General features: G+C 37.8%; 1 protein-coding gene across 1 annotated transcript; it reads left to right on the top strand.

Annotated features, from left to right (window-relative positions):
* The first annotated feature begins 11,312 nt into the window (after positions 1 to 11,312).
* On the top strand, positions 11,313 to 14,169 carry LOC139736580 (cytochrome c oxidase assembly factor 7-like). The gene is made up of 3 exons (XM_071647326.1): positions 11,313 to 11,415; positions 12,533 to 12,673; positions 13,711 to 14,169. Exons 1-3 carry the CDS (start codon positions 11,313 to 11,315, stop codon positions 14,160 to 14,162), a joined length of 696 nt encoding a protein of 231 aa, XP_071503427.1. The 3' UTR covers positions 14,163 to 14,169.
* Positions 14,170 to 14,387: the final 218 nt, after the last annotated feature.

The raw sequence follows: 14,387 nt of genomic DNA, 5'->3' as shown, positions 1-14,387 counted from the left end.
CGTAAGGACCCACTGATGTGGTTCTTTTCAAGGCCGCCTTGCACTCTAGCAAGGAACTCAGTGCAGCTTGGACAGAAAAATCCCCAAGGTTAAGAACGCAAAGACGAAACAAACTTTGCAACTGTCCAAACTGGAGTAATTATCATTGATATGATAATGTTAGGATATAGTAATGCGTTTTTTTTTTATTGTCAATTCATGGAAATGTAATGTCTGAATGTAACTACAGGTATACAAACACCATTTTCCAAGCTTTCAAAATAAGGTCAGAGTATACAGTAATATTTTTTTTTCCAGTAACACTGCATTCGCTAAGTAACAAGATATAAAAACATAAGAATATCATATATTCTCGCACACATTTACACACACACATATACACATAATTATGCATGTGTGTGTGTGTGTGTGCGTGTGTGTATGCATCTTTGTTGTTTTCGGTAGATTTAATCTAAAATATATCAAATTGATAAACTCTTCATATACCATAAAATGTTATATGCCCTCTCTTTGGTATAGATTAGCTTAATGACCTATCATACATTTGCAGACAGTAATTTTCAAAATTGTGATTGCCACAGTTATTTGTAATTTTTTTATCTCACACACATTCTCTATTATCATGGCTCAAATTAGTTTATCTAACTTTTTTAAATTCGATTTCTTTATCGCACCGTCGCTGACCAATCTCATGAATAGTGCAAATCATCTTCCTTTGTAAACGTAATACGCAAAAATACTATATCATTGCTTGCAAGCTATGCAATCGTCAAATGAATTTAAAAATTGAAATTGAAATGAATGGTTCCCCATCCCACTTATATACAATGAAGAGAAGGACATTGGAACATAAAACAAACAAATAAACAAATAAAAAGCCAGACCCCATCCCCAAACAACAACAATAAAATAAAATCATTTTCGCATAGGTATATGCTTTATATGTCCCTTTAAGGATATGTTGGAAAGAGAGGTGAAAATATAGAATGAGGTATGAACAGCCATTGTTGAAATAATATAAAGATATAGAAAAAAACTGCGATACAGAAAGAGAGTGATATACATATATAATATATATATAAATATGCATATATAATATATATAAATATGCATAGCTATAGATGTAACATAAACATGTGCATTTTATTAAGAATATACAACGCACATGTATTATACTCTGATTATCATTGAAGAGAAAGGGAACGAGAGATCAGAGAGAGAGATAGAAAGAGATAGAGGGATATTCGGGTGGAGATCGTGGTGGTGGAGATTTGGAGGAAGTTTTGATGCATATAAGGAGAGAAATGATGATGGAGAAAGTGGTATACAGTGTAGATTAATAGTGGTGAGGAGGATAAGGGGAAGCATTGTGTATTTACACACCTTCGTAAGAAAGCGTAGACGCCATTCGTCAGTGGAACATTTCCGATGCATAATCTGACCAATTGCAGAATAGAACAGAAGTGGCGTCGCCTTCATTGTTTATCCCGTTTCCAATACACACCGCGTTCGCTGTGACTGCTCCATCTATACAAGCGGCTACCGCACATAGATAATGGGGCTTTCTTTGCTTTCCCCAGAGTGAAATAAAAAAGGCACATCACCACTTCCTTGATCAATACCGAATAGGACTGAAGGCCGCCGCCATAACCATTATGCATATCAATAGCACTTTGGCGGACACAATTCTATAGAGTGGTAATCGCATGTCGGTAGGGTCCCTGCAGGTAGGATCCTGTGTGTATTGAAAGCGTGTGTGGGCGTACATTACATACATCCAAACGTGTTGTAACACTTGGGGTGGCAGCCGTACTATGGAAGATCATAGACGCATATAAAATTCCGGGAATTTTTCTCAGCACTGCTTTTCTTACAATCAACTCACTTTCCGGTTGTTTTTCACCTCACAATGTATGTAATGGACATCATCTTGTCTTCGAGATTTTATCATGAACGTGTTTATATTTTCATCCGTCGTTTATAATCCACTGGAATCAAGAAAGTTTCATGATTATGATAATAGCGTGGTGGCGTTTGAGCGATAAGCATTTGTCAGGTAGGTACAATATTGTTGTTAATACTAGTCACGTAATGTTTAGAAAATAATATCTTACTTTGTTATCCTATATATCATCTTGTATGACATTGGTCCTTGCAGTGCAGATATTACAGATAGATTCCTTTAAGGAAAAAATGTCTAGTGTGACCACGCCTTTCGTGAAGTACATGGGATCGCGTTATTATAGATTGACGTCAGTCCATGAAATGAATATGGTACTTTCATGTACTATATATAAATGACGGATAACAAGAATATTATTCCTTTGCTATGGGTCAAGGTGGTGAATATATTTGCAACACTGCCGCAAAGACTATCTTTATAACACAAGCCAGGACTATGGGGTATGAATCTAGTATGCTCGTGTGACAGGTGAACAAATCGTACTTAAAATTATCCGACACACACACACACACACACACACACACACACACACACAAAGCTCCTATACATGACAGAGAATGCTGAAAGAGAATTGATGCGTTGTTAAAGGGCAAGTTCACTTTCATAAACATAAGGATTGAGAAAATGCAACAATATTAGTAGAACACATCAGTGAAAGTTTGAAGAAAATTGGACAATCGGTGCAAAAGTTATGAATTTTTTAAATTTTTGAGTTGGAACCGCTGGATGAGGAGACTACTACAGCTTGTGAGTCATATGCGTACAACAGTATAAAGAAAATATAAAAGAAAATTCAACATATTTTCACTTTTTTCGCATAATAAAAGAGCAATTGACTTGCCTCTTTCTAAAGGCAGGGGGAATAGTATTACCCATAATATTTATCGGTAACGAGTCAAGGGAATGTGTACATTTTTCAAAAGATGGAATTTTGTGAAATTCTCTTTATATTTTCCTTATATTGTTGTACGCATGTGACATCTAAGTTATTCATACACTGCAGTAGTCTTCTCATCCAGCGGGTACTGCACAAAAACTTCAAAAATTCATAACTTTTGAACGGATTGTCTGATTTTCCTCAAACTTTCAATGATGTGTTCTACTAATATTGCTACATTCTCTCAATCCTTATGTTTATGAAGGTGAACTTGTCCTTTAATGTCCATTCTGGCACAGCCATTATAAATATAGACTAAAGTCTGGCATTGTCTATAATACACCGAAATTTCATCCGAACCTTGAATGATGATATTTTATTGCACTATCTGGGAGGGGAGATGCAGGTATAACTCTGGGGATCTTTCTTTCGCTCCCTCTCTCTCTCTCTCTCTCTCTTTCCCTCTCTCTCTCTCTTCATCTCCCTCCCTATCTGTATAGTAGCAATAATACACCGTAAAAAGAACTGTATAGTCAATATGGAATATCTTATTATGATTATAATTAGGTATGTATTATGCCAAAAAACTGTAATCAAAATAAGCGTATAAAACTATTCTTATATCGATCATTAAAGTACGGGTCACTAATTGACGGAACAATAATGCGATAATGGACAATTCGTAATGTTCTCCCACTGGCAGTCAATTCTCAGGAATTTTTACCGGTAAAAAACATTTTTCATTAAACCATGGCAAACGAGGGGAAAAAAGAGCGCAATATAAACCAAGTGTGCTATGAATGGTCAGCATCACTGTGTGCAGAAGGCGCGAAGAAGGACTGTTTCTAAACTACCCAGTTCTTGGCTTCTTGGTGATGGAAAAAATATTGTCATCAGTAAAGCAACTTTTCCTTTTGGAAATTAACTCATTGTTTCAACTTCAGGGTTTGAATGCTTTTTTTGGATGTTGAAATTCCTTCAGTAGTGATCGTCATACAGCTAGTGTGTATATCATTTTCGATACGGGGCCTACTATTATATAATTATACACTGTATATTGGTAGATATCAGAACGCCCCCACCCTCAACACACATAATTATCTTTTGTGTGTTTATAACTGCGTTTGTCTGAGATGACACATCAGTATAAATGGAATCTCACTTTTGCAAGTCATCTTTTTTTCGATGTCCTTCTTATATGCCTGTTTTACAGAAGAGTGGACATATAAACAACAGGAAGGCCAACTACTACATTTCGCATCAAAATGGACACGGAAACAGTTTTTTACCCCCGTACAACGCCCCCGCCGACCACAATTAATCAAGTGACCCCAGCACCATCGTCATTATCGCCTTCGCCCCCAGAGTACTCACAATTTGACCCAGAGGCCAAAGGTCATGAACTCCCGCCGCCGTACGCCAGTGTTGTCAATGAGAACTCGGCCAATACCGTCCCCGGTCTCTTCATTCCACGATATCATGGCAGTCAGTTCGAAGGTCAAGGTCAAGGTCAAGAGCTATGTCAAGGACACTGTCACTGTCCTCATGCGCGCCAAGCGTGGACAGCTGACGTATCAAGAAATGCAATAACGCATGCGCATTGCGGTCACTACACACATAGTATTTCAACAACAGTGAGTGTTCTTTTTTTTTTTATTACGGAATCATGTCATATGTGAAAATGAAACCTAAAAAATACAAAGTTTAGGGCTGACTTCAAAGCTGGATGACTTTTGTTTTAAAATATCTCTCGATCCAATCAGTCAGTTCCTTTGGTGCCATAAATATCTCCTGAAGCAACATAAAACAAGTTACTGTTTACCAATGGGAGCAGTGATTTAAAAAAAAAAAGTGAAATGTCACATTAGAGGGGACTGTGTAGGTCAGTTAAATGTATCACAAAACATCCTATCATGTAAACATCATAAAATGTTTTCGCAATAAAGCCTAGAATATCAGGAGATGTTACTATTTTCTCACTAAGCCATAACCGTACGATTTGATCAGTCTAGAAAACATCTTTATTATAACTATTGTTCACATTTTGCATATTAAAATATTTGACATTGAATATACTGATTCAAGTTTTTACGATGGTTGTTTCCATCCCTAACTCATAGTTTAGAACTTTTTTGAAACACTAAAGCTGACTTTTTATTTCATCTGCAATGGTTTTATGCCTTTAAACATGAATCCCATGAATTGAATTACGACGGGTCATCTCATATATACGTTATATCTCCCTGAAACGAATGAAGTACCTAAGCAACTGAAAAGAAAGAGAGGTCATTTTCCTAAATGTGCACTTCAGCAAATTACGAAATGGTCTGTAAAGAAACAAAAGAGGAGCAGTTAATATTCGTATTTTACCGCCCTCTTGCGTCCTCAGACGGGATATCCCTCACATCGGTCGATTCCGCGAGACAGCCAGTTCCTGGACCAGCCCCACCACGACTACATCATGTGTCTCTCCGTCTTCGTTCTCCTCTGTTGCTGCGTCCCCTTTGGAATGGTGGCCGTCGTGAAGTCAATGGAGGTGAGGGCGTGTCCTCATAATTGGGAGCGTAGGGGGCGGGGCGTCATGTATTATAGGGCGTGTACGCTTTGATGAGGCATGTTCTTTTAGGGGCTTGTCCGGGAAAGAGGAACATTTCATAAAGGTGGTTTTGCCGTCGGGAAATAATGAATGGGGAAAGGTGGGAGGAGTGGGAAAAGGCAACCAAACGGTTCTTTCGTGGCATTCAAGCATAGGCCTATATAGTGGCTGCAACTATGATTGCTTTCAATAAGTGTAAAGCTGTTCTGTAGGCCTACTTGGCCCTGGCATCCACTTGTTTTTTCATGAAATCCAAATCCCTCCCCTATTGATAATAATAGTCTCTTCTCGGTTTTGATCATCATCTTTTGACTTTACTCCGCAGACAAAAAGAACTATGATAGGTCAAAGCGGCAATAACATTGAAAGTGCCAATTAACGGTAGTACATGTTCGAGGGTTGTCAATACATTGTAGAATACAAAAGGCACCTACTATTTCCTCAATTATGAACAGGGTTAGAAATAAATTATTTTGCTTGTGTGTGTGTATGTGTGTGTGTGTATGTGTGTGCTTGTTTGTAATATAGGGTGCCTGTGTGGAAATTGTCCATTTTAGTAATGATAAGTGTAATATTTATTTTTAATGGCAGCAGTTATCGCTATTATGGGATATGTATACAGCAACTTATAGGGGAATTATTGATACTTACTGAAATGCTCTTTCACTGGCAGAAAACAGTTGCTGGTTTGCTGAATATGAGTATTCATTGTAAAACTGGATAATGCCGTATTTTTTGATATCTTTTAATTCTCTTCATTTGATGCTTTTGCTTTGTTTTCGTTTGGGTTTTTTTAATCTAGATGAAGGCAAGACACAGGGCGGGTGACACTGTGGGAGAGCGCAATGCGGCCACGGCGGCGCGCATGTGGGCCGGGTCCGGAATCCTGGTGGGTTCTCTGATGCAGTTCTCCATAATCGTCTGGGTTGTCTACTCACGAGCGGTCATAGACCAAAGCGGGAAAGGCTAACCCCAGCTAGACTAGGCCAATGTCACGTGCACCTTGGACTACATTGTCATCTCTGTAGATACATTTCATGATGTCCAATAAGGGACTACGTTATGTTAGCTCAACCTTCCCTAACGTGGCATCAAAAATGTAACTGGACATTCCTGTTTCCCTATAAGGCGACAATTTTCTATATTGGACTATGTACTTGTATGGACCACCAACAGCGTGATCTCCACCGAGACAGCATAGATATAAGACTAGGCTAGCCCTGCCCCCGACGTTGCACCTTCCTGGGACCGTTTGTCTTGCCTTGCCCCTCAACACCATGATGGCATAGATGAGAAATACGGAAAAAGAGATGGCACTTTAATACAATGAACTAATTTTGCCTTGTGTGTCCTATATGCATGGGACTAAGAAACAATGTTACTTGGTAACTATAGGCATTTGCGATACCATTATGAAAGGCACATCGCAAACGTTTAATATGAAGTCATGCATGGTTGGTTGTTTTGTTTCCTTTGACGGTTTCCTTGTTAAAGGAGACATTACGCTGTTCCAAAATTCACACGCGATGGATCACAATTTTGAATTTTCAATTTTGTACGAAGTTCTTTTTTTTTCATGCCAAAAATTTTAACACCGCTCAAAACTCAACTGAGAAACCTCACAAACTGTAGGCCTATTTTGATAGCCTTAAGATGTACTCCCCCCCCCCCACGAATGTCCAAATTAAAGGCATAATTTGCCATTTGCAGAAAAAAGAAAACCCCAGCATTAGTGCTTTAAAATAGTTATAAAATGTGAGTTTGGGGTATAACCAAACAACCACTGTAACAATTTGAATCCGTATAATCAATGTTAAGTACATTTTGTATTGTTAAATACAGAAAATGTTGATATTATGATAAAAAGTTTCCAGATTAACCCGTCTACAGTAAGTTTTCTCCTTATATTTTTGGCTTTATTGCAAAAATGTTATATGGTATAGGATCTTTTTGTGATACAACAGACCTACACATATGCATCAAAATTAATGTGACATCTTGGACATCACTCTCCCAAAGGTAAACGGGACCTTTAATGCTCATGAATACGATCAGAGTCGAATTTAAAATTTCATTTTGTCGTGTGTCCATCTTTGCTTAATTTTGGGAGAGGAAAATGCATGGAATTCATTAGTGTTTGTCTGCGATTATTTTACGCAGGGGATTAGTCCAACGCCCATTTTTGACGACCATTATGATTGTGCAGCATGTGGATTTCATAATTGTACTGCACGATGTAGGATTTCTTGGTGTCCTTTTGCAGGCAGTAGGAAATAAGCAATTGAAGAGTTTGTTTGCAAAAAACGATAAGTCTATTTTTAAAGAGTTTGACTTATGTTCTCTGTCATAAAGTACAAAATGATACCGTGTAAATGATATATTGGTAACTACATATAAAGGTATATTTTTGAAGTTATGGTCAAAAGAAGCACACATTTTCTTATTATTCTCTTTATTTTTCTTGACCTTTAATCGCAAATATCTCCATTGGGCAAATATGGACTTATCAGTTTTTGCTAACAAACTCTTCAATTGCTTTCACAAACATTATGCAGTGCGTGCTCGGTGGCAAGGGGTTACACAATGGCGTTGACACTAATCATCTACTTTTTAAAGCCCGCGGCACATTATATACGACTCACGATTACATGACTGACAGACTTTTGCTCTGAAATAAACAAGCGTTTTAAGACTGGGTTATTGTGATTTATTTCGGATCCAAAGTCTGACAGTCGTATAGTCGTGACTCGAACAGTGTGCGGCGGGCTTAACACATGCTGTGCATTGTAGCAATTCCCTTGCTATCCATAATTATTCTGTATCTGAATCCTGTGATGTAATGCTCTCTTTATATATAGTGTTTTGAATTTTTTATACAACTATTTTCCCGTACGCAGTAAAGTTCTTTTACTATCGCTTCACTCAGTTCAGGCGATTAAGTTCTGACGACTGAAACGAATAAATGTTTTGATACAATAATCCCAGTCAAAATGATATACACAGTAGATAGTTGTGTTGTATAACGTGTATTATCCATCAGAACTCTATGAACAATATATTTGAAATGTGTTAGAATGTTGTCGTGAGATAACGAGAATAATTATTCGAATCTCATGAGTCGACTTCAAGACAATTCTCCTTCACAAACGATTAAAAAAAAACTATAAAAAGACTAATTATAGGACCCTAGGCGTTATAATGTCGAATAGCTTTCACATTGTTTATAGTTTGCTGTAATAAAATCATCCATGTTCTGCGAGGTAATAATTTCAACTTTCTTTCACAGGTTTACATTAAAAGGTTTTCCTTTCTTCTTATTCTAATTCTCTGCTCCCTGGATTATGCTAAACTTTCTTTGAAGATGTCTGTTTGTATCACAATGTTGCGTGTCAACTTTTAGCTGGCTGTATTCAAGAAAAGGCAATGAATAAAGGGCAATACTACTCTTTTTGATCAATGACTTTGTTTTCAGAAACTATAATTATTTTCTTTGATTGTTTCATTCTCCGTCTACGTGTCGTGGCATAAGGAGTGGTCGATTAAATAGAACTCAAAGACCTGTTCCGTTATGACGATAATTTTCATTCCTTGTCCATGTTTGCTTGAATATTATAGAAATAAAAAAAAAATCAAGGAAACAGAAATTAAAACGTGTCATTTAAATCGGGCATGAAAATATTATAAAGGACTATAAAGTAGTCGACTTCTAAGCTTCAGAAGTTTCTATAGATAAAGTGTTATAAGTTGCAATTGGCATATTTAGATTAGAACAAAAAAACAAAAGCATAGCCTCATAGCTGTCATTGACATGCATTCGCATTATTACTTCAGTACTCCAGCAGATTTTTTTTTTCTTTTACCGAAATAAACGAACAACCAATAAAACCAAATGGACGATCGCATGCTTCTGCGGCGGCAATGCGCAACTGTAGTATGATTTTAGTATTATATTTATGACGTTTATCTTCGGAGCACGACTGTTCTCTTGTTACTTGTCTATACTAATTTATTCTTCTTTTTTGTATAGTGCATAAATAAAAAAGGGTATATAGGAACCCTATGTAAAAACAAAATGAAGAAAAATAATTAAAGGAAATATACTTTACTCGAGTAAAGTTTATTTTAGTAGATTATTCTTCCATTTTATACAGATAAATCAATTCAATATCACATGCAAAAAACGTCAGAAATTTATTGGAGATAATAATGAAGATAAACATAACAGCATCAACTTGAATTAATAACAATCAAACCATGATGTAACAAACATCGTCGTTGTTATCAATTTTACTGTGATTACCTTTATCATCAATGCAAAGGAGAATGAAACTCAAATATAAATGTGGAATGAGCGAATGTAACAATATTAGAAGGATAGAAATTAGTGAAATATTGAGGAAAATCTAACAATCCGTTGAAAATGTAAAAATTTTCAAAGTTTCGGTGCCGCCATCGTATAGCTGTAGGAGATTGAAGTCTACAATATTTTGTGACGTCACGTTTTGATAACGATATAAAGAAGATAAAAAGAAAATTCCATACATATAACATATAATTATTACCTGCTACTTTTAAGATGTACATCAGGTTAGAGCTCTTTTATCATGGTATATAAGTGAAAATGAAGTAATATTAGTGTGTGGAATTTACTTTCTATCGTTTTCAATACGTGACATCAAAAAAAAAAAATAAATATGATATAGCCTTCTTTTTCAGCTACGGCGGCACCAAAACTTTAAAATTCAAAACTTTTCAATGGATCTTCCAATTTTCCTCAAACTTTGACTAATGGCATGTTTGAAAAATGTTCATTCCCTTTAGCCATGTTATAATAATCCATTATTGGGTTTCATTCCTCTTAAAATAATACAATAATAATTACATTGTCTTACGACAAAGTCTACTAAGTAAATGCCATACTCCTACCGACTTATTGCAAGTGTATTGAAAGTAATTATATTTCAATAGATTTTACAAATAATTTATAATTCAAACACTTTCTAAACATTATGAATAATCTATATGACACGCTGTAAATGCGTTCGGCAGCATTAAATGACAAGTAGTTTGATTGCATAAAAAAAGAAAAAAAAAGAGGAAAACCTTTTCCAGCTTTTTGAAGTAAAGTCATCATCAATAAATAAGAGAAATGTTAAAACTTTTGAATGGCACTGCACTCGTTACAAAATAAGAACGATATCAAGAACTATCGCAGACATTTTTATGTATTGCCTTCGCTTTTCACGAGCTTTAGTGTCAATTATCTCAAATTAAAGAGCTCAATTGAAGAACTCAATTATGTTATTTAGACGACAGTATATAGGAAAATCAAAATTTTGCTCTCTTTACATTAATAAAGATATTTCCGAAGATAATGCTATTTTCTAAGTATTTTCTTTGGTTTTCAGCAGCTTTAATCTCAAATATTCTGAAATATTGATCAAAATGGATTATGTTTTTGCATTTACAGCCTCTACAATATCGGCTGTCATAGTGATAGTGAAGTAGGAGATAATAATTCAATTAGGATGCAAGTAATCCATCATATTAGTACCGTGTATCAAAATAACGAGCTACAGCAGCTGCAGCGAACAATCGACGTGCGTTACGAAACTTCGGACGAAGAGGGCAGTGTTTGGCAAAATTACAAAACCGGCGTGATGACGCACCCGTCCGCGAGTGCTTGCACAGTGCAGCCAGCAGTGCACTAGCCCCTGCGTCCTCGTGCAGCGGGGCTGGTATTGAACTGCATACACGTGTACGTACGTACAATCGCCAGCCAGGTTGTGTAGCAGACGAAAATTTTAGTTGCGCAATATGCGTCCACTGAGCTGGAGATGGAGTAAATGAGATTGAACGGAACCTGGTCATTGAAGATGTTCTCTGTCGATTTTAAAAGCGAAGAGGAGGTGAAGGAGTACATTAAGAATGTGGGAACAGAGTACAGCTTCCAGTGTTACAAGGAGAAGACTCCAGACGGTAAGGTTATTTGGCAAAAAGGCATGGAAACCGTACATGCATCGTGCATTTACTGCCGTGCATGATCGAGCATAGACCCTAGTTACATAATGTCTTAAGGACGCGGAGTTTTACTATAGGCATATCCGGTCAATTGTGTTCAAAGGTCCTACCATCAATACTATGAAGTATCAACTGCAACGTTACTGGGCTTAACTGCAATAGTGGGGTAGGATCGAGTGCACAATTGCCAGAGATCGTCTTCTTCCATTAAATGTGCTGTTTTCATGCTAGAATTTAAGGCACTGTTTTTGTGTGCGTTCTGTGTAACGGCCAGTGCTGACCACTTCATCACATGCAGACACAGGTTTTGCATTCTGCTCTTTGCGATGAATGAATGTTCATGAACACGATGAATGAAGGCGATTAAAGCGGGATCTTTCTCAATTTTTCTTAAGGTTTATCATGTAAGATATGCATGCATAGTAAAGTAGTGACTCTCATGCACGTCCTATCCGAGGGACAGAGTGTTTTTGCCTCTCTTTAATACTTACAAGAGGGGCGGTATGATTACACACAACTCGATCACTCAGTGGTACTCGGGAATCAAACCTGGGTCCTTTGGATCTGGAGGCAGACGCGCTATTTGACCGAACCATATCATATCGCCACTTTAGATGCGACCAACCCGAACGCAAAACATTCTCCCACAGTTTAGGCAATAAGCTATGTAAACTGTACCGTAGACATGTACAATGGAGCATGCCAGGATTATAATCTCTGCCCTATCATAATGCAGTAGGCCCCAGATTTTTTATTCTACTGTTTAGCATAACTGCATCAGGATCTTTTTACTATTACTAAGCAAAAGTGGTCTTGCGTATTTCTACTACAATAAATAAGATAAATACACCCATTGTCCAGTTGTCATGGTAACATGTGTACAGCACTGTATTTTGCTGACTTTACAGATTGACAGTTTGTGTAATGAGTTTGATAATTAATGAGGGTGTACTCTTGGGTTGTCCATTTCCATTTGTACTTTGCTTCTGTCTATAATTTAATTAATTAAACTTCTTGATTCTCATCTGTTCTCGCTCGATCTCCATTGCTCCATTCATCTTTAATGTTCATACAGGATGCTTCCGGCTGGGTGACTTCTTTGCAGCCGTCAAGAATGACTTCCCCCAGGCGGCCAAAGCCTACCAGAAGAGCTGCGATGACTTCAGCCATGCCCGCGGCTGCAGCAAGATAGGGGCCTTTTACCTGTATGGGAAAGGTCAGTCTACAGTACGGAGAAACTTGTTTGAATAGACTACATGGAGCAGTCACAGATATATAAATACTACTACTACTACTACTACTACTACTACTACTACTACTACTACCACTACTACTACTACTACTAATGATAATAATAATAAAATGCTTCATATATGTCCCCAAATAGTTACCAGAGGTAATAGACCAGTTTGTCTTTTGTTACAAGAATGATCTAACAGAGTTTTGTTTTTGTTTTTGTTTTGTTTTGTTTTGTTTTTGTTTTTCCTTTTTTTGGGGGGGGGGGGAGGAGTTTGAAAGTAAGTAAAATTGTATATCATGACAATGTATGTTGCAAGAAAGGGTACAGGTAATTTTCCATTACCTAATATCCTGTTAGCCCATTGAAGACGAGTCCCAAATATACTTTGGCAAGTGTCTATGGGAAATATGTGTTGTAGCAAAATCAACAGGTTAAGTTTGGTCATTAGAAGTGTTGCTCATACATGAAGAGCTCTCAAAGTTTGTTAATCTGTGTTTTATATTTTAGTGAGGATATAAGTTGAGCTGCTGCAATATGAATGGTGTATAAATATACCTCCCTGTTCAGCATATTTCAGTATAAAGTGAATTTTCTGTCCTGTGAGATATAAGCAGTTATTACATGAGAAGGACTGGCAAATGAAGCTTAAACACTGGCAAAAAATGGTTATCTCATACTATTTGATTTAAAAGCAGCACATCCAAACTTTTAGCCTTACAAAACAAAGGGAAAGAGAGAGAGAGAGAGAGAGAGAGCAAGGGGGATAGAGAGAGATATTGAGCATTATAACCTGATTTCCTCATACCTGGCAAATCAAAAGTAATTATTATCATATTGGAAGTCACTTCCTACAATTCCATTGCGCAGGCTAAGCCAGAGCTACCTGCAAACATTATGCGTGGCTGTCCTTTCTTGAAAACAAACTTTTAAACCTTACTCAGAGAATGAATCCAAGAGATTGCCACTATCTTTGTTTTCTGGCAAAGTCTCTTGACCTTTCACCTTTGACCCAGGTGTTGACCGTGACAGAGAGAAGGCCCTCCACTACTTCACCAAGGGTTGTGAGGGAGGAAATACAGACGCCTGCTTCGGAGCCGGCTCCGTGCTCCTGTCATCGAAGAAGGGCACGAATGAGGCCGAGGAGGCCCAAAATCGGTCCCGGGGTCTGGGCTACCTGGAAGGGGCCTGCAAGCAGGACCATGCCGCTAGCTGCTTCAACCTAAGTGCTATCTTCATCAAGGGTCTCAGCGGGGTCGAGAGGGACATGGCGCGGGCCGCCCACTACTCCGTGCGCAGCTGCGAGCTGGGACACATGTACGGCTGCGTGAACGCTAGCCGGATGTACGCCATCGGTGACGGGATCGCGAAAGATGAGAGTCTGGCCGCAAAGTTCAAGGAGAAAGCCAAGGAGCTGCACACCGAAGCAAAGGAGACCAACAGACAACTAAAATTTGGGGAGACGTGATGAAAGTGGAGTGACTTTAACCCGTTGACGATGAGTCGCTAGTATACTCGGGCAGATGTCTGTGGGAAATGCGTGTTGTAGCAAAATCAGCCCGTCCTCAACGGATTAATTTATTCTCAGATGCCTGATACAACCTGTAGTATCTTCCACAGAGCTCCCAAATCTTTCTGACTTTGCAGGAATTTCCCCATAAAAATGTGAACTTGTTTTGGCATCCTGACAATG

The sequence above is a fragment of the Diadema antillarum genome, unplaced genomic scaffold, assembly GCF_040938485.1.
Source record: "Diadema antillarum isolate AM-2024a unplaced genomic scaffold, OU_Dant_1.0 seq00000656_RagTag, whole genome shotgun sequence".
In the NCBI taxonomy this organism is placed as follows: domain Eukaryota; kingdom Metazoa; phylum Echinodermata; class Echinoidea; order Diadematoida; family Diadematidae; genus Diadema; species Diadema antillarum.
This window is presented reverse-complemented; position numbering and strand designations above follow the sequence as displayed.